The sequence below is a fragment of the Styela clava genome, chromosome 10 (genome assembly GCF_964204865.1).
Source record: "Styela clava chromosome 10, kaStyClav1.hap1.2, whole genome shotgun sequence".
NCBI lineage: Eukaryota > Metazoa > Chordata > Ascidiacea > Stolidobranchia > Styelidae > Styela > Styela clava.
In genome coordinates, this window is record NC_135259.1 from 17,128,013 (window position 1) to 17,151,925 (window position 23,913).

General features: G+C 34.7%; 1 protein-coding gene across 1 annotated transcript; it reads right to left on the bottom strand.

Moving 5' to 3' along the window:
- Nucleotides 1-135: 135 nt before the first annotated feature.
- LOC144411656 (uncharacterized) lies at nt 136-18,091 on the bottom strand. Its single transcript, XM_078116680.1, has 24 exons — nt 17,916-18,091; nt 17,504-17,626; nt 14,921-15,080; nt 13,796-13,907; nt 13,006-13,081; nt 12,425-12,529; nt 10,555-10,651; nt 10,004-10,121; nt 8,519-8,667; nt 8,083-8,200; nt 7,797-7,890; nt 7,461-7,575; nt 6,732-6,849; nt 6,163-6,311; nt 5,640-5,754; nt 5,269-5,311; nt 5,014-5,119; nt 4,375-4,492; nt 3,939-4,087; nt 3,022-3,130; nt 2,443-2,491; nt 1,336-1,441; nt 1,091-1,211; nt 136-294 (listed from the first exon to the last, which is right to left on the bottom strand). The coding sequence occupies exons 1-24, from the start codon at nt 18,049-18,051 to the stop codon at nt 136-138; spliced, it is 2,745 nt and encodes a 914-aa protein (XP_077972806.1). The 5' UTR covers nt 18,052-18,091.
- Between the last annotated feature and the right edge of the window lie 5,822 nt (nt 18,092-23,913).

A 23,913-nucleotide genomic window follows, 5' to 3' on the forward strand; every position in this document is an offset into this window, starting at 1 on the left:
TTAATGCATAAAATATTAACTAGAAGTTGATTCTCCAAGAAGTGCCATATTTGTAAAGTTATGATGGTTATGGATGAGACTGAAAGTAAATATTTTGACAATAATTTTATTAATAAAAGTTGGTTGATAGGTTTTTTACGTTTCAGTTTGCGGCCATCCAATACAAAGTAGTCTGTTAAACACCATTGCCATTTGCTCTGTTTTCTTGAAGATTCTTGGATGGTTTATAATCCAAGCTCTTTCTTCATTCAAATTGATAGTGTGCGTCTGTATTAACGTCATGTCCGATATTTCCTAGAAATACAAATATACAAATTAGTTGTACATAGCTTAGAATCAGAGCATTTATATTTACTTTTTATTTTTAAACCTACAGTTTGATTTTGAGAAACATGAAAAGGGATTCCAATTTAAACATTGATTATAGATAAAATCTAAAAGTTGTTGATAATGTAGAGTTACTTATCTTATTTAGCAAACATATACTTGCAAGCAAAACACATATACACCTCAGTTCAGTGCATGACTAAATGAACCATTGCTTTTTGACCTTTTTTTGTCCGTGGAACACTTTTTATATCATAAATAAAATTTCAGATATAGCAATCCGATAACAAATAGCTATCTCGATTCTTGTCTGAATCATTTTTGGCATAGAAAGTAAAAAGCAAAAAGATTAATAAGCTTACGACTCAATTTAGAAAAAGGGTTCTCCTGAAATATGTGAACCAAGATGGCAAACACCGGAGCGTAGTATGTGTACCAAGCCATAATTTTATTCCAATTTTCCTTATTTCAGTTCTATTACGAGTTCGGAGACTAGCCAAGTGCCCCCTGTAGTATTTGTATCTAAAATTATAGCCCAACCCTAACCTGGTACACCTACTACATACCGGTATCGCTATCTTGGTCCAGATATTTTGGGAGTACCAGAAAAAGACCTAACAAATTCAAATCCATGGCTACAGAGAGCAAAAGTGCAAATTAAAGTTTCCAAATGCTGACATACCAAAGAAAATTATCTAAGACAGGATTCAAGTAGCTATAGATAACAATGTAGTGTGATTATACTAAAAACTTATATTATTACCTTTTTAAGATCCATAACTTGTCTACTTAATTCAATAAAATTCTGAACACTAGATTGATCTTCTTCAGATGCAATCCTTGCTATCAGTTCATCCAGCCAGTCATCATTTTCTTTGAATTTACTACACACAAATTGAATTTTGCTCTTAGAGTTTTTTTCATATACCTGATTGCATATATACAGCAGATTGATTGTTTGCAGATATAGAAATATAAGTATGTAGATATGATACTAAATAAACTTACATGAGATCAGCTGACCATACTAGACAAGCAATTGGAAGAAGAAGAACATCTGAGTCATGTAATGCTTCATAGTTGTCAATGAAAAACTTCAATTCTGGACTCAATTCTAAATACAAAAATCTTGGTATAGATTTGCTGAATTCAGAAAACAATGTGAAACTGCAAAAAGAAAAGATAAAAAAATTTCTTGCTGCTTTGCATTGTAGCATCAATTTAGTCATAAATAGAGCAATGTCTTGAACCTATTGTAATTCAATTTTGAATATTTCAGGTACAAAATCTTTTAGTTTCAAGTCAAGTCTAGCAAAGTTTGAAGTTGAAGCCTCAAGCGATGGTTTAGAGTTACGTGTTAAGTCACCATAATAGCAAATTATGCTAAGTAATAGTAGGTATAAAAAAAAATTACTTTGTTTCAAGTTGAACCAACAATACCTTAATCTATAAGCTTTAATCATGCATTGGCATGAAATGTTTTGGTATTTTTAAAGTCTCTCCAGAGGCTTTAGTCACTCAGGATTTTTATAAGTCATCGCATTAGGTAAATATGTAATCTTTATCTAATTTTTGTAAAAAAAATCTAACTTGATTTAAAGCATACTCCAGTGTATAGCAATTGCTCTGCCCTCCTATTCAACCAGCACTGTTGAATTTCTACTAATTTATAAAAGAATGCTTGAAATAAGAGTTCTCTACTTCATGTAGGTAACAACATACTTAGGTGTATCATTTTATATCGACATGTGAATTATTTTTGTGTTTTCAGTCAAAAGTACTCAAAACTAATTCCTTAAAGAATGATCGTAAATTCAACAAATTGTGTGTTTTTGTGTAATTTGGCTAGTTTGTCGGTACTCCTGAAGTATGCATACCAACATGGCAGACATCGGAACGTAGTATCTGTACCAGGTTAAGGTTAGGCCATAGTTTTATTCCAATTTTCCTTATTTTAGTTCTATTACGAGTTCGGGGATTAGCGAAGTGACTCACATAGTATTTGTACCTAAAATTATGACCTAACCCTCATTCCGGTGTCTGCCATCTTGGTAAGCATACTTCAGGAGTACCAGTTTGTCTCAGCATTTATAATATCTATTATCAGTTTACTACCTTCTTTTTTCCACAAAGTCTGCTCATTGGTGCCATCTCGTTTTGTCACCTGAAATTTGAATTTATATAGCATACACGTTTTAAGCAGATTGCTTTTATAAGCAATAATAATATAACTGCATTAGATTGTGCTATCATGTAAATCTTCAAGATTACATTACCAATACTGAAAGTGGCATCACCAGGTGTTTAATTTGATTGCAGAATAGCTGTAAATAATGTCGAAACGGGAAATTAAGCAAATATTGTTGAGATAAATAAGATCTGTTTCAATGTAAGAGAGAAGCGACTCGAATCATTGCCATCAACAGCTAGAAAAGTATATAAAAATTGGCGCTACCGAAGTATGTGAACCAATATGGCGGACACTGGAACGTAGTATGTGCACCAGGTTAAGGTTAGGTCATAATTTTATTTCAATTTTCATTATTTTGGATTTGTTATGAGTTTGGTGATTAGCCAAGTGACTACTGTAATATTTGTACCTGAAATTATGGCCTAACCCTAACCTCGTACACATGCTACTTTCCAGGGTTCGCCATCATGGTTCACATACTTCGGCGGTACCAAATTATTTACCTCAATCAATTCTAGAATGATCCGGGCTGCATTTGCAAAATTGGTTGCTGTGGTGATGTCAAGTTTAAATTGTCTGAGGAATATTTTTGTCCACTCAGTCCGTTGGATCCTGTAAAGAAGTATTTTCAATTCATACTTTGATTGGATCAAACACTATATATTTTTTTATTTTATTAAAATTGATTGCACATTTGCCTCGTCTGAGTATATGGTCTTATGTAAATAAAATTTATAACTTAAATTTAGGAAACCATCTTTGTGTTGTCAGCATCAAAAAGATCTCAATTTTATAATAACAGTCATAATTATAAACGTACAACTATATAATACTACTACTACTATATTTCAAAGTCTTTCAATAAGTTCGAAATATTATCTGATTTTAGATGCTAGAACTACGAGACATACATAGGGTCTGTCACACATACTAATACAAGGACGGTACTCCCGAAGTATGTGAACCAACATGGCAGACACCGGAACATAGTATGTGTACCAGGTTAGGCTTAGGCCATAATTTCAGGTACACACATTACGGGAGTCACTTGGCTAGTCCCCAAACTCACAATTTAACTAAAAGAAGGAAAAATGGAATAAAATTATGGCCTAACCCTAACCTGGTACACATACTACGTACCGGTGTCCGCCATATTGGTTCACATACTTCGGGAGCACCGTAAGGAAACCTTTATTATGCAAGTGTTCACCAGTACACACAAACTATATTGTACAATTTGGTAGGCTTTCTCAACTTAGCAAACCTTTTGTGAGAAAATTAATTTTATTACAATTTGCGAAAAGAACTGCAGGCTGCTTCATTTAGCCTGGCAACTATGATTTGACCAATGTGATTTGATTCTTCCTATAGTTTAAATGATCCTATTTTTCAAAAAATGAATTCTATGAAAAACACAAACGTTTCAATGTTTGGCCAAGCTAGTTGAAATATCATGTCCAGTCTTGCTGTATGTTCACTGAGATTTATCATTTTTCTTGAATTAGCCAACATCCATGCTCTTGCAGCTTTTGCATCCATGATTTGAGGTGCCTGAAACTCAGCAGCCTCCTAGATTAAATCATAAATTTTTAGTAGTAATTGCCCGAAGTATTGTTTTGTAGAAAGAAAAATATATTATTACGATCCTATTAACTTTATACAGTTAACTACCAAGCATTACATTCACCGTACATACATTGAGTTGCATATTACACACTATTATAAATTCACAAAAACAAATAAAGTGAAGTATTTTAATTTAATAAGAATGAGTTAGTTCGAGAAATTTTCTATTTTAGTTCCAGAATCTATTCAAGAGATTGGCAACCAGTAGAAAGTAGAAAGATTTACCAAACCTTGATCAGATCAATAATGCATTGACAAGCTTGAATGAAATGTTGGCCTGGAGTTCGATCCTCAGCATTAGAAACAACAGCAACCAATTCATTGAGCCAGTTGTCTCCTTCTGCCAATCTAAAACAAAACATGGTGAAAGTCACGTAATTTCATATTTCTGAACATCAATTTGATGCTGAATCAAATAATCCTGATTGGCAAGTGTTGTTGCATATATTACTCTTTTATTTGTTACACTTTCTTCCAAATGCCCACTTTCCCACCTATAGACACAATTTGCTGACATTTCAAATTTTGACAACTTAATTATTTGTTGGGAGGCTGTTCCGACAATGAATATTTAGTGAGGTTATTCTAATGCTTTTCTTAATATTGCTTTGAAGCAATAGTAATTAGGAAAGTCTTATAAAACAGAAATCAGGGGGACTTAAATTACAACCCGTCAATCACTAAGCAAAGTTCATAACCCTTATACTCGTCCCAAGGTGAAATCTAATATTGCATGTCAAAATTTTACTTACTTGAATGTACTTGTAGACTTCTATCAATCTAATAAGGCATGCTTAAGAGATTTGATTTCAATGGCTTAGAATAATAGGAATATTAGTAGTTTTTAGGATCTTGATTATTGATATTACCTTGTATCTTTGGGCCAGATTAATATTATAATTGGAGCCAGAATATCTCTGGCCACCAATATTTCTTCATATTTATTTTTCAGGAATGCTTCTTCTGGTCTGAAGTCTAAAAGCATTATCGATTCATTATTAAAATTGGTTCTGTCCCATTATAAGAAAACATTGTAAAACAAGCCATTGCTGAGCACTAAACAACAATGAAGCAATTAATAATGGAATCTGACTTTGTATTTTTATTTTAGAACTGATACTCACTTGGGTCTTTTTCCGCCTCGCCAGTTCTTTCAATTTCACAAGCCTAAAAATAAAATAAAATATCAAACTCATTTATCTTTATTCATCAATATTAACTTGAAAGCTTCAGGATATTTCACTGAAACTTATTTAGTAAGGTATCTGGTTAGATAAGGTGCATGGACTCATGTCAGAATGGAAGTGGTCACATATCATTAAATTTGTTTCAATTTGTGACTTTGATAATTTCTGGTTACAAATATACTTGCATTCATGAATATTTGTCAATATTGCAATCTTTTCATTGCTGAATTATCCGTTTGATATTGAGGTATGGCCAATATTTCATTCCTATTATAGTTATGCAACATTTTAACCAGAATCTAATTCACCAATATCGGTAATAAATCCAACAATATTTTCGTAGCATTCGCGAACACTAGAAATCCTTCCTGGTCTGCACTGTCCTGTTTTTGCAAGAAATTCATCCATTCACCGGGTTCCGTGCTAAAAATAATTGTGATTGCAATTGAAAATAATTGTAGATTGCTATATCCCGCATTCAATGCCTCCAAAATTTGCATTGCAACTGGGACAATTAGCTGATTAAGTATTTCCATACCCACTGGTACTGCTAAAAAATTTATGCTATCCAGTTAATAATACATATAAAATAAAATAATGAGTACGAACAATATAAAGGACAGAGAATACCTGAATAGTAGAGTATTTATACTATCGACTGGTAAAATCAAATTAGAAAACAGTTGCGCTGCTAACGGTATTGACAACATATATTATTTGAAAAGTTTGATTGTATAAAAATAGCACGTTTTCAGATTTTCAAGCAAATCGTCTGTAGATGCAAGCATAGGTCTTATTTTTGTCCACATAAGAAAGCACATGTGTACAAACCTTTCAAAACTTGGCCATCTGATTTTAATAAAAAAACTCAAAATTAACAATGCGTTTTGAGAGTTTGTAAACTTCTGAAAAGCTTCTTGCATCCAATCCCATGCTCTTTGTGGCTCAGCTATCAGGCTAGGTTGAATCATTGGTGAGGCCTAAAATACATATATTTGTGTGGAACTTGACTATGTATGTATATAATAATAATATATGATAAATATGAAATACATAAACTTGGAGATGTTGTTGATGTTGACACTTTATATTATCATTGACAAATTAGAAATACTAATCATTGAGGAATTTCATCTTGCCATTTTAGTTTTCTCACACTGGATTTATGAAAATTCCCTTACTCCAATATGATATCAATTGAGTTCACTTTGCATTTTCTTACTCATAGTCAAAAATCGATTGAGTTGAAGTAAAATTTGAAAAACATTCTGATTTGGTAATATATTTCACTGTACTTCCAACGACCTCCAATTTATGGCATCTAAAGTATATGCCCAAGTAATTTAAACTATGAATTACAGATATTCAAAGCAAAACAGAATCATTTTCAGAGTAGATACCTTCCTCAATTCAAACAGACAGCAACAAATTTTTATAAATTGATGATGGAATAGTTGGTTCTCTGTATTGGTTTCTCTGCTCATCATTTCCTCTAACCAGGATTCTTCATTTATTAATCTGAAAAAACACAATACAAAAGAAATTGGTTTAGTACAGGATATTCTATGCAATTTTTGGCTTGAACAAATTTTTATCCCAATGTAAATATTGATACATTATATAAACTAGGGTACTATCATTGACATATTTAAATCTTCGTGGTTAGAAGTGTACTTAAGTTTTTCACGTTTTTCTTACTTTTTTATACATCCGTGGTTGTGTGCGTACTTGTGTGAATTAATTTAATTATTTTGGGTGACTGAACATGTACAACATTTTCTTATATCTTCAATAAAGTCTTGCGTGATTTCACATAAATATTCTGTGTTAGAGATATTTGGTTTAAAGTTGTCTCTTCTATGAATTGAATGGTGTATGATGATAATGGTGTGTAATGAATGAAATAAAAGATTCTATTTACAACAGACTCATTACATATTCAATTTTTTACACATTAGCTCTATTCAAATTGATGCTCTTTTTTCAGTTACTATAAAAAAACCGGAATATTCCGAACAAGTAAAAAGTAAAAAGATTCTGTAAGAAGCAGCTATCAAAATAAAAAAAGGTTCAAAGATTGTTTACAAAGTCGAATTGAAAGTGTTCTATTCACAAAAGTTTGAACTTACTCAGAATCTCCTGGCCATATTAATTCAATCATTGGCAAAAGTAGAATCCTCAAACTTTCCAATGTATCATAATTATTGGTCACAAAGTCGGAAAGATCTTCTGAGTCTGCTGATTCTGTCGAAAAAAAAAATAAAAATAAATATTATTTTACTTGTTTACGAAAAAGTTGCTCAGTATTTACAAAGCCAATGTACAGTATTCCAAAATAATAGGAATATAATTTCATGAGTGTTATATTTTATTAATTGTGATATAATCTCATTCAAGCTATACAATTTAATTTATTTGTACATTAACATATTAGTGTCAAATCTGCTAACTAACTCAAAAAATACCTGACAACATTCCAACAATCGATGAGAGATCCACAGACATTTCAGAGGCACTGTATTCGTTGGATTCTCCAGAAGGATGACTTGGATTGTCTACCTGTAATCGACATTAATTGCTAGTTAGATAATAAAAGTCAAGATCCATTATTGCAATAACAAAACAAGACATATGCTTATATTTATGTTGTAAAAAACTAAAAATTGACTTGATTAGAAATTTGGATTCAATTTAGAAGTCATTATTCGAAATTTACAAAATTTCATTTATTTTTCACAACTATCATCATACAATTTTTTCTTGAATCAGGCCAAAAAGTATCTTCGATGCATTTATGAAGTTGGTTGCACGAGATGGTTCACTTTGGTACTTCTTGACTAGTTCATTTTTCCACATGTCTGGTTGAATGCTATTAAATAAAATTTATATATTAATCATATGTAACATGTAACCTTTTATCATAATCTTTGGTACTCCCGAAGGATGAGAACCAAGATGGTGAACACCGGAACGTAGTATGTGTAACAGGTTAGGGTTAGGCCATAATTTCAAATACAAATACTACAGAACCCTAATCTGGTACACATACTAAGTTCCAATTTCCGACATCTTGGTTCACATACTTCGGGAGTCCTAACTATTTAACGAGCTTGTCTCAGTAGCTACTGGTGGTTACTGATTTGATATCGATTTTTGTTTGGGTAAAGCATAAAAAGCATGAACTTACTTAATCAGTTCAGTCCAACTTATCTCCAGTAACATTTTCATTACATGAACTTGTTCATCTGACTGATTAAAGTATTTTTCAAAGTTATGTATCCATTGTTCCGCAGCTCCCATATTAAGATATGGAAGTGGTTCAAAATCACGCATGTCCTGAAACATAATTTTCTTAATATGACTAATACACCCAACTAAGAAAGACGGTATACACTCATTTGTATTGTGATCCCTATTCATGTGAATATGTTTTACACTTCATTAGTTGGAGCCATACCGGTACAGTGGCGCAGCCAATAAACCTTTTGAAATTTCTGGAAAACTGAAAAGTCGCCAATAACGCGCGCAATTGCATTTTGCTAAAATCGCCGATTGTTTTTTTAGCGTGGTATGTTATCTATGCAAACGCCTCTTCGTGGTGTTTATTCTTTTTAAATCACAAATTTTCCACAAATTTGTGCCGTCATAACGATGATAATTACTTTATTTTGGTACTCGCACAGAATTGTGAATCCGGTGAGAGTTATTATACGTTAATTGGCGGCGAGATGCTAAAGACATATGAAGGAGTGAATCTGCAACGCAAATTTTTTGATTGAAAAGCGGCAATACAAAATACTGAAAATAAAACCGTAACCAATATAAGTTTATTGTAGGAGACCCGCAGCAGTCTAAATACACTTCTCTAGGCACTGAAAATTGCAAATTTCGTACACATTATGTTTGGTCGCTGTTTAGAATACCATATCGTCGCTAAAATCGGAACACAGTTAATTAATTGTGCGCGGGATATACGTTTTTATCTTTCCATTACGTTAAATTGCCATCGGAAATTTTCATTTTAACTTTATACCAGCTTTTACCCGGGTTATGATAATATATAAGTAAATTAATTAATGTATATTCAATCAATTTTCATTGCGCTGAAATGAACTTTACTCCGTGAGATTTTACAGCAGTTTTACAGATATTTCGCTCGGTTTTATTTCAAAAAATAATCTGAGTGGCAGCATTGTGATTGAGCGGAGTCAGTGTTGCAAGTACAGCTCAGATTTGTCGAATTCGTAAAATAGCAAAAATACGGATCAAAACATAATAAAATCGGGCAGTTTACGTTTTTATTTTTTGTCCGCCGATTGCCGTGGTATTTGAGAGTTATGATTCTTTTATTTTGTCGAAGCAAACATTTTAAATATGCATCGGTCATGGATGATCGCGAGACTGTTCCGCGTGGATTTCGATGAGAAGAATATGTATTTTTGATTTGCTGCTAAACTTGATTTTTATTTTCATTGTATGAGATAAAATTGTAGGAAATTTTATATCAGATCTACAATTCCTCCCCTTGAAAATCCGGGCTGCGCGCCTGGAGCCAGAGTAAAAATATTAAAATCTGGATATTGTTGTAAGACTTTATAAATGATTTCTACTGACAACACACACACAAAAGTCTGAAGTAAGTGATAATCTAGTTTATCATACAAACTTCTACCTTTTTCTTCTGAAAAATGTACTGGATTATCTTTATCAATTGATCTCGAGCTTGCTCATTTCCATCCTCGGATGCAATGCTAATCAAATCAGCAGGCCAAGATTCGTCATCAATTATTCTAAAATAAGGTTTCCTGATTAGCTAATTTTAATATGACTCTTTAAACTGGCTTTTGTTGAGATCAGAGACAAAAAACAAATTAAGTTGAGTCATTTCAAGTTTTGGAAAAAGTTCAATCTGTTGAGCAAGTAATGATAACTGCATGCAATATTGGTGGACAATCATATAGCCAGTTTGGGTATATTGTGATTTACAATATGTTCTGTCATTGTGTAGCCCCTGCTGTTTGATCCAAAATTGTTTTATGCAAATTGTTATTAGAATTGCGAAAGTTTGGTGTGAGGGTATTGTTTGTTTTTTCATTAACCTGTAGTCAGTGTTATTATTAGTAAGCTACAAGTGGCCATTCGGTCAAAAAGGTTGTACGACCCTGTAAGAGATGCTTAGTAATAGAAGATGTAACTTAGTGCTTGTATGTGGTGTGAACTTACTCTGGCCATATGATCACGACTATTGGAAGTAGAATGTCTCTTGATGTTTCTATTTCATCATACCGTTCGTATAGAAAATCTGGTTCGTGATCTGGGTCTGAATATCAATGGAGTATTTAAAAAAAACAGAGTAAATTACTAAAAGGTATAATGAGTAAGGGTAGTTTCCACTTCACTTTTTTCACTCAAATTGTTTTTTTGGGGCGATGTTCCTGTGAATATTAGGCAACTCCAGATAAAACTCTAATGTAAAATTTTGATTATAAAATGCTTTGCTACCTATTAAAATAGCGCATAGGAGATTATATAATTGATTTTTCATATGGTAATATGAAAATAACTTGGCGATTGTCCCATCATGCTAAGCTTTAAGATTAGACTTCCATTCCTGCACGGATCCCTGTATAATTCTCACGCTTGAATAGTCAATGGGCGACTCTGGAAACAACTATACGGGTATGATTTCCTGCACTATCCAACTTGGTCTGGTAACCGGCGATGGCAGAGCCTCGTCATATAATAACGCTGTCACATAGACTGTGTGAATCGATCTCTATAAGCTAACTACCAGTATCCAATTTTAAAATACGAATAGTGAAATGAAATAAATCGTACATTTCAATCTCACAAGATGTAGCTGAATATATATTGAATATGCGACTAAAATTAATTTAGCTGTGTGAATCGATCTCTATAAGCTAACTACCAGTATCCAATTTTAAAATACGAATAGTGAAATGAAATAAATCGTACATTTCAATCTCACAAGATGTAGCTGAATATATATTGAATATGCGACTAAAATTAATTTAGCGAATAATTTTCAAACTCTAAAGTATAATTTACTTTTATATTTATGAGAAATTTTAATTCGTCATTGATGTCATTGCGTATTAATGTGAAGGTATAACTATGAGTGGTTTTGTTTAAAAGTGTTAACATTATTTTAACGGTAGAAAATATAACACTTTTGAAATCACCCGGGCAATATTCTTTCTGTTCTGTCAAGTTGTCTACTTTCGTTTTGCTATTGTATTCGTTCGCTTCGAAAGTATCTTAAAAATGTAGAGAAATTATACCTCAGCCTCGCATACTTGTCTTGCAACCATTTGTATATTTTATGTTGTTGAACATCTTTATCTGCGTTTCTCAAACACCTACGCTTTCTATCTAGCCTCGCGGAACACTAAGACATTAGAAAGTAAAATTGATGGGTGGTCTCCAATCAACTTATGCTATTGTAAAATTAAAATTTTTTTTGTAAATTGAACAATTAAAAAATTAGGCCGACGGTTAACGACATTGAACGGTTAACAAAAACATCGTGCACTCTAAACTGATACGATGAATGTACGCCTGTTCAGATAGCAAGACACGTTGCCTGTTTGTCGCCAGTTGGGAGACAAATTTGCCACCCAAAGTTTCCGAGATCGCCATGGCGACCAATTCAGTTGCAATTTTGATCCATGTTCCACAGAACACTCCGAAGAAGCTAGCGGAACAACAGTTTGAGAAACGCTGGTGTATATTATTTATATGAAATACAGAAAATATGGAAATACCTAAGATGACACTTATTTCAGGTCACCCAAAAAATACAAATTCTGTGGTACTCCCGTAGTATGTGAAACAAGATGATGGACACCGGTATCAGTAAACTAGTCTGTGTACCAGGTTAGGGTTAAGCCATAATTTCAGGAACAAATTCTACGGGAGTTATTGGCTAGTCTCCGATCGTAATAGAACTGAAATATAAATATAAAATTACGGCCTAACCCTATAACCTACTACACATACTATGTTCCGGAGTCCGGTGTCTTAGTTCACATAATGCAGGAGCGCCAATATTGTTTATAACGAATATATTTACCTTCTGTGCTTGTTGTTGTAGATGAGTCATCAGATGGTGTCAAATCAGCTTCGTTTATGACTACAAATGAATCAAGCTGATTCGAGTCATCAGGCACGGGAGGCTCTGGAAATCAACAAATTCTAAATTATAATTTCAATTAGTTTTTTTACTTAGCTTTGTAATAATCATTGAATCGTTATTGCTTGGGTTATTCTTTTGTGCTCCGAGGATTTGACAAAGTTCACAGCGTTTAATCTGGACTTTCCTCAACAACAAAAAAAGACTTACAAATTTTATGTCGATATCCCATATATGATAATGATACGTCTTGCTTATTTTCAATATTAGCCACTGGCCAACTAAAATTTTATTTTTCATTAGCTGTATTAATATCTAGGAATTTAGATCACTCGATAAAGTTTAAATGCGACTATATTATTTTCTATTGGCATTGTGATGTTCACGCAACAATGAGAGTATTTTCGGTGGAATTAAAACTAAAAAATGCTGATTTTTGTACATTGCAATTTTTACAATTGCTATTATTTCCAGACATTAGGAAAACCTATAACTGAAAGTTCCAACATGAAACACTTCACCTTCGAAATTCTCTGTATGATTTCCACTTGTATCTCCGCTCATCAATGCAGGGTTCACTTCACCTCCAGCTGGTATCTTTTGGGAAATATAATGTAAACTTGTGGTGGGCAAGGTTTTTGAACCGGGGGACAAAAATTTTACCCACATGGACTGGCGGGCCATGTAAGTGTGCCGTAGAAAGTTACATTTTTTTAACAGAATTTTATTTAAATTGTTACAATAACAAAAGCGGGAAACAATAATCCAAAACTAAATTTAATCGCAATCTCAACAAATTCTTTGGGTTATTTTTTTAGCCAAACATCCAAATTTCGTTTTAGTTTGGTGTGGCGGCATCGGGCGGGCCAGATTGAATTACCGGACGTGTAGGATTTGGCCTGCGGGCCATAGTTTGCCGATATCTGATATAAACGGTCATAATTAATGGAAGCAAAATACAATATTGTTAACCCATGCTATTCACCTGTAATCCAGTCACCGAACGAACAAATACCGGTACTCCCGAAGTATGTGAACCAAGATGACGGGCACCAGAACGTGGTATGTGTACCAGGTTAGGTTTGGGCTATAATTTTTATTGCAAATTTTTCTTATTTTAGTTCTTTTACAAGGTCGGGGACTAGCCAAGTGACTCCCGTAGTATTTGTAATTGAAATTATGGCCTAACCCTAACCTGGTACACATACTACGTTCCGGTGTCCGCCATCTTGCTTTACATACTTCGGAAGTACCAATTTACCTATTCAGGTAAATTTTATTCACATAACGACAATTCAACAAGAAGCGTACCTGGGCTCCCTCGTCGTCACTCGTACTTGAAAGTAATCGATTTGCTCCATCCTGGGTTATTCCGTCAGAGCAGAATATCATAAATCGAATAGGCCAGTCGCGAGTTAAACTCCTGATAATACAAATACGCAATAATTCAACAGTTGGTTTTTGCTCAATCGTAGAAAACCATGACGAATCAATTATTTGGAAATTGTAAATATTAATTCTTATATGGTCAAGCCAAACTTGGTTATATGCTGCCATGAACGTCATGCCCAATACGCAATTTCTTTTGCATGATCACGACTAAATTATATAATAATTTAACAAATATAAAATTCATAATTACTCTTTTCATGAGCCTATAATTTAACTATAATTAGGCAAATGGCAACAAAACGCAGAAAAGTTGATGCTATATGCAAGGGTTAAATGACGCCGAAAATATTCAAATGGAATTTTATAACGTGCAATGCAATGAGGGAATAAATCTATATTCTATTCGAGAGATGTATCACTACTTGATTTTTATTGTAAAAAGTATCATTCGTTCGGTCTTCAAATTTCTAAATATGTGCGGCCCGCCAATGACTTGCAACCCTTAATTTTGGCCCGCGAGCGACAAAAGGTTGCCGAACCCTGCCCTAAGCAAATTTTTTGCATGATGAATACTTTCCCCTAATTCATAAACAACGGTATGATTCTGTAGTCATTTTTGTGTGTGCTTAAACGATGCGACGTGAACGATGTTTTCCATTTGAATTTACCTAATATGACTGGTTGATCGTAGTGGTTCACAAACTGTGTTTTGCGACCGCGTCATTTTAATTTTCCTAAAAATTTTATGCTTTGGCCGCGAATGAACCCGAATATGGATCAAACACGATTAAATGCTGGACGGGAAATTAAAAAAATTCTCGAAGTATTTAAAAAAAATTCCTGAATTTGATCAACTTCGTTCTGGTGTTGTGTTAATAAATTAAACATTGAGCGTAAGCGTCATTATTGCCTGATTTTCAATTACCATTTGATTTCGCACTGTATGCTCAAAAATCCCCCAAAAGCATCGCAACGAAAAATGTTTGAGAATTACTGTTAGAGACTGCATATCAGCTTTCAGTCTTGCTTCTCAATGATACTTACTCTACTTTGTCCGGCCATGTGTTTTGAATTTCTCGTTTGAAATTTTCTTCGCGGGACGAAATTTGATTCCAACTTTTTACCATCGCGATCAAGGCACTGTGCGGCTCGGCAGCAACAACTTTTTCAACTAGAGTTACAACTTGATCCTTCATTCCACTTTCTGCATATAGAGAAATTATATTTCACTGATTTATTATTGACTTTGATCATGAAATATATTGTGTATGTGTGTAGTATGAAAACCTATATGGCGCTTTTAACGATTAGGTCTTTTGCGCCAGACAATTTAAACCAAACTTTTTATATGCCTATAGTACTCTCATGGTGGAGAACCACACAATATTATCAAAACTTCCTGTGCAATTCCAGCTATCATTAAACTAAATTTACGTTGTATTGTTCATAGGCGACACCATGATTTCAAAGTATCAAATTTCCAAAACAAATTCATGCTTATAGGAAATTAATATCGTTTAAAAAAATCGCGGAAGTTCTCGTCAATCATTTACTTTCTGTTCAAACAGCGCAACGCAATTTCAACACCAAATATATCATAAGGTATTCTGATTATAATTATAATCAAAGCCCTTATTATATTTCCAAAAACTGACATATCAGACGTAAAAATGCATTGAAACACCACGATTCATGGACATAAAACACGTTGAATTTTTCTCCTTTGAAAAGTTGCTAGGTTTACGCTTTGTCACGTGATTTATAACTTCAGGAGTCGGAATCGCAGACTTTTAATGACGATAAAATGATTCCAAACTTCCTACTACATCTCTAAGAAAATTAATTTCACTGTCGGTTTACTTGTTTTATATACAGGGCACTTATTCACGCCGTTCGCTCTGAACTAGGCTTTGTATGAGCTACCACTGTTATCTAACGACATGTAAGGAACCACTATTATTCGGAAATACCGAAATTTCTTCCGGTACTCCCGGAGTATGTGAACCAAGATGGCGGACACCGGAACATAATATATGTACCAAGTTATAATATTATTCCAATTTTACTTATTTTAGTTCTATTACGAGTTTGGGGACTAACCAAGTGACTCCCATGGTATTTGAACCTGAAATTATGGCATATGCCTATGTCATAACCCTAACACTGGTACACATACTATGTTCCGGTGTCCGCCATCTTGCTTCACATACTTCGGGAGTACCGGGAATCTTTCGGTACTTCCGAATAATAGTAGTTCCTTACATGTCGTTAGATATTAGTGGTAACCCATAAAAAGCCTAATTCAGAGCGATCGGCGTGAGTAAGTGCCATATATATAAAACTATTAAACAGATGGTAACGGGAAGTTTTGAGTCATTCTATCGTCATTGAAAGTCTGCGATCTCGACTCTTGGAGTTATAAATAACGTGATAAAGCGTGAACCTTGCAAATTTTCAAAGGAGAAAAATACAACGTGTTTTATGTCCATGAATCGCGGTATTTCAATGCATTTCTACGTCTGATATCTCACTCTTTGGAAATATAATGAGTGCTTTGATTAAAATTATAATCAGAATACCTTATGATATATTTAGTGTTGAATTTGCGTTGGCCGTTTGAACAGAAAGTAAATGATTAACGTGAACTTACGCGATTTTTTTTAAACGATATTAATTTCCTATGAGTATGAATATGTTCCGGAAATGCGATACTTTGAAATCATGGCGTCACCTATAAACAATACAACAGAAATTTAGTTCAACGATAGCTGGAATTGCGCAGGAAGTTTTGATAATATCATGTGGTTCTCAGCGCCATATGCTATACCAGCGGTTTCCAACCCTTTCAACCTGGCGGACCGTTGAAATTGAATAAAATGAACTCGCGAATCGGCAAAAAAATGAAGTGAATGAAACATGATATAATAACATATAAATTTGTAATAAATCCAATGACGGGCACACTCACTATGCTTCTGGATAAAAAGGCACACAGAAAACATTTTAAATGAAGAAAAACTATCAAATAATGTGCCGGTCAAAAATTGGAACGAGTGGAACATAAAATAATACTATAATATATTTGCGCAATAAAATGAAGTGCTGGGCACCTGTTATGCGTTAAAACGGCACACAGAAAACATCTCACATAAAAAACATGGGGCTACATGCCAAACTATGTACAAACACAATTAACTTTAGTGAGAATTTTGCTGCTGATTCGTTTCCAATCTAAGATGCAAACAAGGCATCAAAGAATTTTTTTCAAACGTAACTCTGCATCGGCGCCCAGCCATTTCTTTGCTTCGTTTTGATTAAAACTAAGGATGATGATAATTTGAATTGCAATGAATTGAAATAAATTTAAAATAGAGTTTATGTCGGTTACACAGTGTTGAATCAGGCCACGATCACACACTCCGGAGTTGGAAATATTAGTGAATATTAGTGCGCAGTATGAAACCGGTTCAAGGTAATTTTCTGGGCTATGTTATTAAATTCACTCAACATTTGAAGCTATCGACTACTCGAGACGTGGAGATCGACCGGTCAATCGCGATCGACGTGTTGGCCACCCCTGGTATATACCATGTGAGTGAATCTGAGAGTAAAATGAACTTTACCGACCTCTTAAATATGTTGGAAACTTTCCGATGCCTCCCTCGGCATTTGCAACACTTTTAACCATCTGGTTTAGTGCTTTTCCGTAATCTTTTTCCGCAATGGAGTCGAATATCAACTTATCTTCCACTGCAAGAATATAATAGCGTTAGTCAGAAAAGTTCAGTTGAGTTCAGGAGGTATCAAGTGAAAAATTACTGCGAAAAATCCCGGAAATAATATTGTTATAAAGTTGGAGGAATCATGATTTAGGTCGAATAGTAGAGCTTTCCCTATGACACAAACTTTTGACAATGACATATACGACGCTAATTCATGTTTTCCGCTCCAATCAATGCTCTGTACATGCATCCACTAATATCTGGCTATCTGCAACGAGTACCATTTATTGGTTAATGAATTTTTATGCTCAATTTACCTTTGTTGGTTATTTTCTTGTTCAATAGCGCGTTCGCCAGTTCTTCCACACTTCTTTCATTATCACCGACACAGCGGTGAAGTACGATGGCCAAACATTGGATGCGATCATCGCTACCAATGCTTGTCTCGCTCATTTTGGTCGTTTTATGTTGTTCTATGCAATATTTCTACGCATTTTCTGGTAATAAACAATGGTATATAGTATTCTTTCAGGGCAATCCCATTCGCGGTACTTTGTGTTGCGATAAAAAATCTCGTAATCAAATGACCACTAATAAAGGGAATTGATTAATTTAGGACTATTATGGCCAGATCACGGTGACTTTACAATTAACCTAAACTCAGCATTGCCGGTCTACGACAGCCCTTAGAAGTGCCCGTGACAATCGCAACACATTTTATTCAGTCTTGTCGCCAGATATTCGATTTGGCCTCCCACAAACACAGCATAACTGGTGGTTGTTTGCGCGTTTAGTAGTGCTTTATAGCTCTTTATAGCTTTATAGCGTAAAATTGGAGCGTGACATGGAACATCTCTGTATAATAGGAAGTAGGATATGTGTGACTCATGGTCGTCAAAATTGAAGATAATATCAGAGAGTTATTGTCATAGCCAATACTATAGTTTATCTTAAGTTTTACCTAAACACTAGGCCATAAGCTATCTCGAAGTCATATTGTCAAATTTATCTATCCTTGCGATCTCACCACGGTCACTGAATCCTATACTGGAGCTTGCAGATTAAATAATATGCTTATTTTTTCAATTTCATTGTGGTTCATTGTTCACGTTATAGATTTTTTTTTTGTAATTCTAATTTCGTAAGTCTTTAGCATTACAATTACCGATATTTCTGAAGTGTGTGAACCAAGATGGCGGACACCGGAACGTAGTATGTGTACCAGGTTATGATTAGGCAATAATTTCGGTTACAAATACTACAGGAGTCACTTGGCGTCTCTCCGAACTCGTAATAGAACTAAGAATGGGAATAAAATTATAGCCTAACCCTAAACCGATACACGTACTATGTTCAGGTGTCCGCCATGTTGGTTCACATACTTCGGGAATACCCAATTAACAACGGTCAAACTTCGATATGATCAGTGCAGTTGGGAACAGGGGTAGATATACGAACCTCACCACCATTTGAAAAGTGTCCTCCACTGTAGTGAGCATTTGCATGTCGCAGCGTGAAATCACAAAATTGCGTTAAATTTTTTGACTAATAATTTTATTTTCTGCCCACCAGACTATCAACCAATTCTATCTACGACTCTACGTTGCAAACCTATTTACTCGATTATTAATAAATGTATTGCCTCTGCTATCTCATTGATTGTTATTCGATCCTACGGACGCTCCGTTATATTTAAAAACGTGTGTTTAATTTATATACTACGCATATACGTACATAAAAAACGAATCCACTATGCTAAATCTTTAATAAATTACGCGAAAGCGCAAATTATCAGAAGTACTTTTGTCCAAATATTCAAAGAACACAGTTTAGTTCTAAACCATCTCAAGAACAAGCAAACGAATCTTACTGAATGATCTTTTACGTCCTCAATAAACTATTTGTATCACAATTTCAAACATTGTTTCAGTCTTCAGTATTTGAATGCGCTCTCTCAGGTAAGCTTATACATTAGCCTCACTATCTCGGATGACTTTTACGATCATTTGTTTTGAGCTAAAGTCAACAAGCTGTGTTCGATACATTACTTTGGTAATGTTTGCCCAACAGAGCAAACAGTTCCGCTAGCTTTTTGCAAAAATAGTCTGCCTGCAGTTGATAAATAATTGAAGCAAAATAATAAATAAACAGATTGTTTAGATTTGCTCAATAATTTAAAATTGAGTTGGAAAATCTAGGGCACGTAGGTATTTGCTCATAAATATTGGCTACCACAGTGCTTCCCAACCTTTTTTACGTGCGACCCAAATTTAAATTTTTTTAATTGAACTTTGTAAAATCTCGCGTCCCAAGGACACGCTCAAATACTAAACGTTGTACTTTCATGGTCGCAAACTGAATGACTGTTATAAAACAATCGTTGTTACATAGCATTCATTCACGCAGAAATTAGCCCAAAGTGAGAAGGCAGCGCTTGTTTGTCATCAGCGAGTTTTTGACATGGTGGCCTGCCTGGCTTTACTTGGCAAAATGAATGCTGCCAAGTTTTTACGAATCGCTACTTCTCAATACAATTACACTTCAATGGCGAATATAAAATAAACACTAAAGTTTACCAGAAAATAAAATAAGTAACTTTTAGGTTTTTATGGAAATAAAAAGCGACCCCATAAAATATGCCGGCGACCCAGTTTTGGGTCGTGATCCGTAGGTTTGAAAACATTAGGCTGCAACGCTATCGCAATATTTTTCCATTGAGACGAGGCTTTTAGTGTTTGCCTTCAAAAGTTCCTCTGTTTAGTAATATACGCTTGCTTTTCTATTTCAAATTCCTATCCCTAATCCTGTTATTGTCAGTTTGGCTTTATAGTTCGATTGATACAAATTACGATTTTAATTGGTTCGCATGATCAATTTCAGATTTCACGTTAGATGTAACGCCTATGCCAATGGTTCCAAAGTTATCTGCTTAGAATTTGGAACAAAATTTCGCAAAAAAAAATTTTTTTAAAACAGAACTTTCGTACAAATTCATTGAGGATTTTGAAATTCATTAATTAATTAACAAGCTTACATTGTGTATTCGAACTTGTCACACCCCACAGTAATAATATACCATGCATGAGTTTGCATGCATTTTTCCAAAAGTTGTAACACACGCATCTTCGAAAAAAAGACGTTGACTTTCGTACAAATTCTTCGTGGATTTTGAAATAAATTAATTTAATTACAAGCAAAACATTGTGTTTTCGAACTTGTCACACCCACAGTAATAATATACCAGCATTTTTCCAAAAGTTGTAATAACTTGATATTATCAATTGTAATAACTTGTTATTATCAGCTTGGAACAGGAATTTGGAACAAACTTTCGCGAATTAAACGCACGTATTTTCATAATCTTGGAACAAAAATACTTTCGTACAAATTCTTCGTAGATTTTGAAATAATTATTACAAGCAAAAAAAAACATTGTTGAATGGTTTTCGAACTTGTCACATTAATCCGCTCCTTAACTGCTCGCGACTCGTTTGAGAGCTTTTCACAACTGGCTCTGACAGTCTCGTATTTTTTGTATTAATATCGCTCTCCGCTTCGTCGTTCGTTATTTCGAATTCTCGCTGGCTGCATCTTCCGCTCTGCTCACACTCGCCGGCTACCGGAGGGATGTTTTCGTATCGCCATCGCTTAATATCGCTCCGCTTTTTCGTTCGTTATTTCGAACCATCGCCGCTGATCCGCTCTGCTCACACTCGCCGGCTACCAAGTCAATTTTGGATGGTTGTTTTCGTATCGCCATCGCTTGGATCTTACTTGGACCTACCGCTGATCTGTTTTCGCTGGAAGCCTTTTAAAATTCGTAGTTCTCTCGCACTTCTTATTCTTCGCTCTCTCCACCTTTCTTGGTGCCGCTGATCTATTTTTGCCCACATGCTGGCTTTCTCTGCTCCTTTGGCTGTTCGATGCTGCTATTATTTCTCTCTCATTTGTCTCCTCGCTCCATTTTTATTCCGCCCTGATCGCTTGGCCTCCCCTCTGATATATTCTCTTTCCATCTCTGCTCTCTTTGGCTGGTGCTCTAGCCTGCCCCTTTGTTCTCCGCCTTGATCTACTTTAATTCCATCTCTGCTCTCCTTGGCTGCTGCTCTCGCCTGTCCTTTTGCCCCTCAACTTAATCCACCATGTGAGATTAGCACCACGGTCCTAATGTTTGATCATGTCCCAATGCTTCCCCTGAGCTACAGCTACTGGCGAGGCTCGGGTTGATAAGAATCTTACCTAAATAACGGCTTCACGCTTGGCAGCCTACGACAAGGCCAATTACCCAGAAAATTACATTGTACATGCTTCGTTGATTCGAAGCAGGTGCATTCATACCTCAATCAAAAGCGTTCATCTGGGACTATTGTATGCGCTGCTTTAACTATTGAATGTGTGAATATCCTATTTTAACTTTGTGGTTCATTTTAGTTTAGTTTTTAAGAAAAATTCGAAGATATTTTAAATTAGTGAATGTGCAAACCAAATTTCTGACTGTTAGTGGAGGAATATTAATTTGATCATTTCTGTCTGTCTCTTGTGCTAACTGGCCGTCGTATCTCTGGTTTACTTTTCTAAATTTATAATATATCTCAGATCAAAATTGGCGCCGCGTTATGCCTTTTTATAGTTTGAAACGATATCATGAAAACTGAAAAAAAAAAAAAAACCGTAAGTTTTGTCTAAATAACCCCGCGACAGGTAAAACATGCTACCCCGGGCACTAAAGATGAAATGTAGTAAATTACGCGTGCTATGTATAGATATTTCTAATCATTCTGACACGCGTCATATTTCCCCGGATTCAGATGAAATATCAAATGATCAATGTGAAGGCTATAGTCAAACAGTCTTCTATTCTAGTATAAATGCATTCATTCCGGTTCGTATATGGGAATTTCTGCCCCATTTTCATTGGTTCCCCATGCACGTGCCTATTTTGGCTAATGGACAATCCAGCACAGCTTAATATACAGGGCGTCTCTAACTACACACGGTGGTAAAAGCTTGGTAATTCGCATAAAGCAAATTGTAATTAATGTGTTTGACTCTGGAAAATAAGACAATGAAATCAAACCGTATTTGATTTAAACTTTTCGAATCACAAAATTCCTAATATTTTTTCATTGCAAAGAGCAAAGATATTTATGTGTTTACAAACTGAAAAATTCAGATTTCTAGATATTATGAATTATTTATTAACACCTGGTTACACCTACGATAAATTTCTTAACCTGTGTTCTGTTATGTTTACAGTCCATATAATAATCTTAAGTTTTAAAACACGTAACAAACACTACACAAAATTGCACTACAACAAACCACAAAACCTTACCTACGCAGAAGCTATAACTGAAAGTAAGTTTAGTCAATATATATATATTAAGCTCTTTCAATCAATGTGCTTTGCGCAATTTTTTCTTTTCTACAGGCGTTGGTGGTTTTACGTGTGGACGGATGGATTCGATACAATCCCGACTCTTACAAAATTTCTGTTGCGGGACCATTCTGTATCCGTATCATTTGCTGAGTTGGGTATGAGAGGAAGCGAAAGAATACCACTAATACACGCCATACAAAAATCATCATGTACATCGTGGCCTGCAAACAGGAGTATTTGGATTGCATTGTCCCGCCAATGTGTTGCTTTGGAATGTACATAAATCTCCGGGAGGAAGTTTTAAATATCTTCAATCTAAATCTGTGTTTGTTTGTTTTTAATTGTACTGTGCCTATAACCTTTCATATGTGTGTTTATGCCTCTGTGTGGTGATGTGTTTTTTACTATCAATAAATATACTTCAATATTATCGCTTGCAAACCTGTTCAATATTTTTTTTTTAATCGTCAGATTAGTCAGGTAGCCATCGATTAAGAGAGCAAAAATACAATCGATTTCAACGCCGTTCAAACGAAACAAAAGCGCTATATTTCTCTCTTCCACTTCAATTTTATTATCTCACACGCAGAGGTCTTACCGATTAAGAGCAAAAATACAACTCTCCCCCTCTCTACCCGAATACTCTAAAACTTTCCCGAAAAGCTGAACATGCAGGAACGGTCCTCTGTCGACTGCTCAGTTAGTTTGTGGCCAAATGTGTAATAGAATCTATAACGTAGGCATTTTGATATACTACTCATAGATTACATGGGAACCCACGATTCTTTGCGTCTGCGCGCAGCATAACGTCTGCATAAGTTGTTCAATGAAAATGTTGAGGCACAACTTTGCATACGTGTTAGGTTGCAAAACACTATTTATGGTACAATTGATTCAAGAACGTTAAACCAGTGCTTCTCACCTTGTGGGTCGCG

Bases quoted from the DNA above. Each gene is read 5' to 3' on its own strand.
- LOC144411656 (XM_078116680.1), bottom strand. From the start codon at position 18,051: ATGAGCGAGACAAGCATTGGTAGCGATGATCGCATCCAATGTTTGGCC. The intron at 6,312-6,731 runs GTATCTACTCTG...TATGTATTTTAG, and splicing joins GTCTGTTTGAATTGAGGAAG to GCCTCACCAATGATTCAACC. The intron at 1,212-1,335 runs GTAAGTTTATTT...ATTTGTGTGTAG, and splicing joins GTATGGTCAGCTGATCTCAT to TAAATTCAAAGAAAATGATG.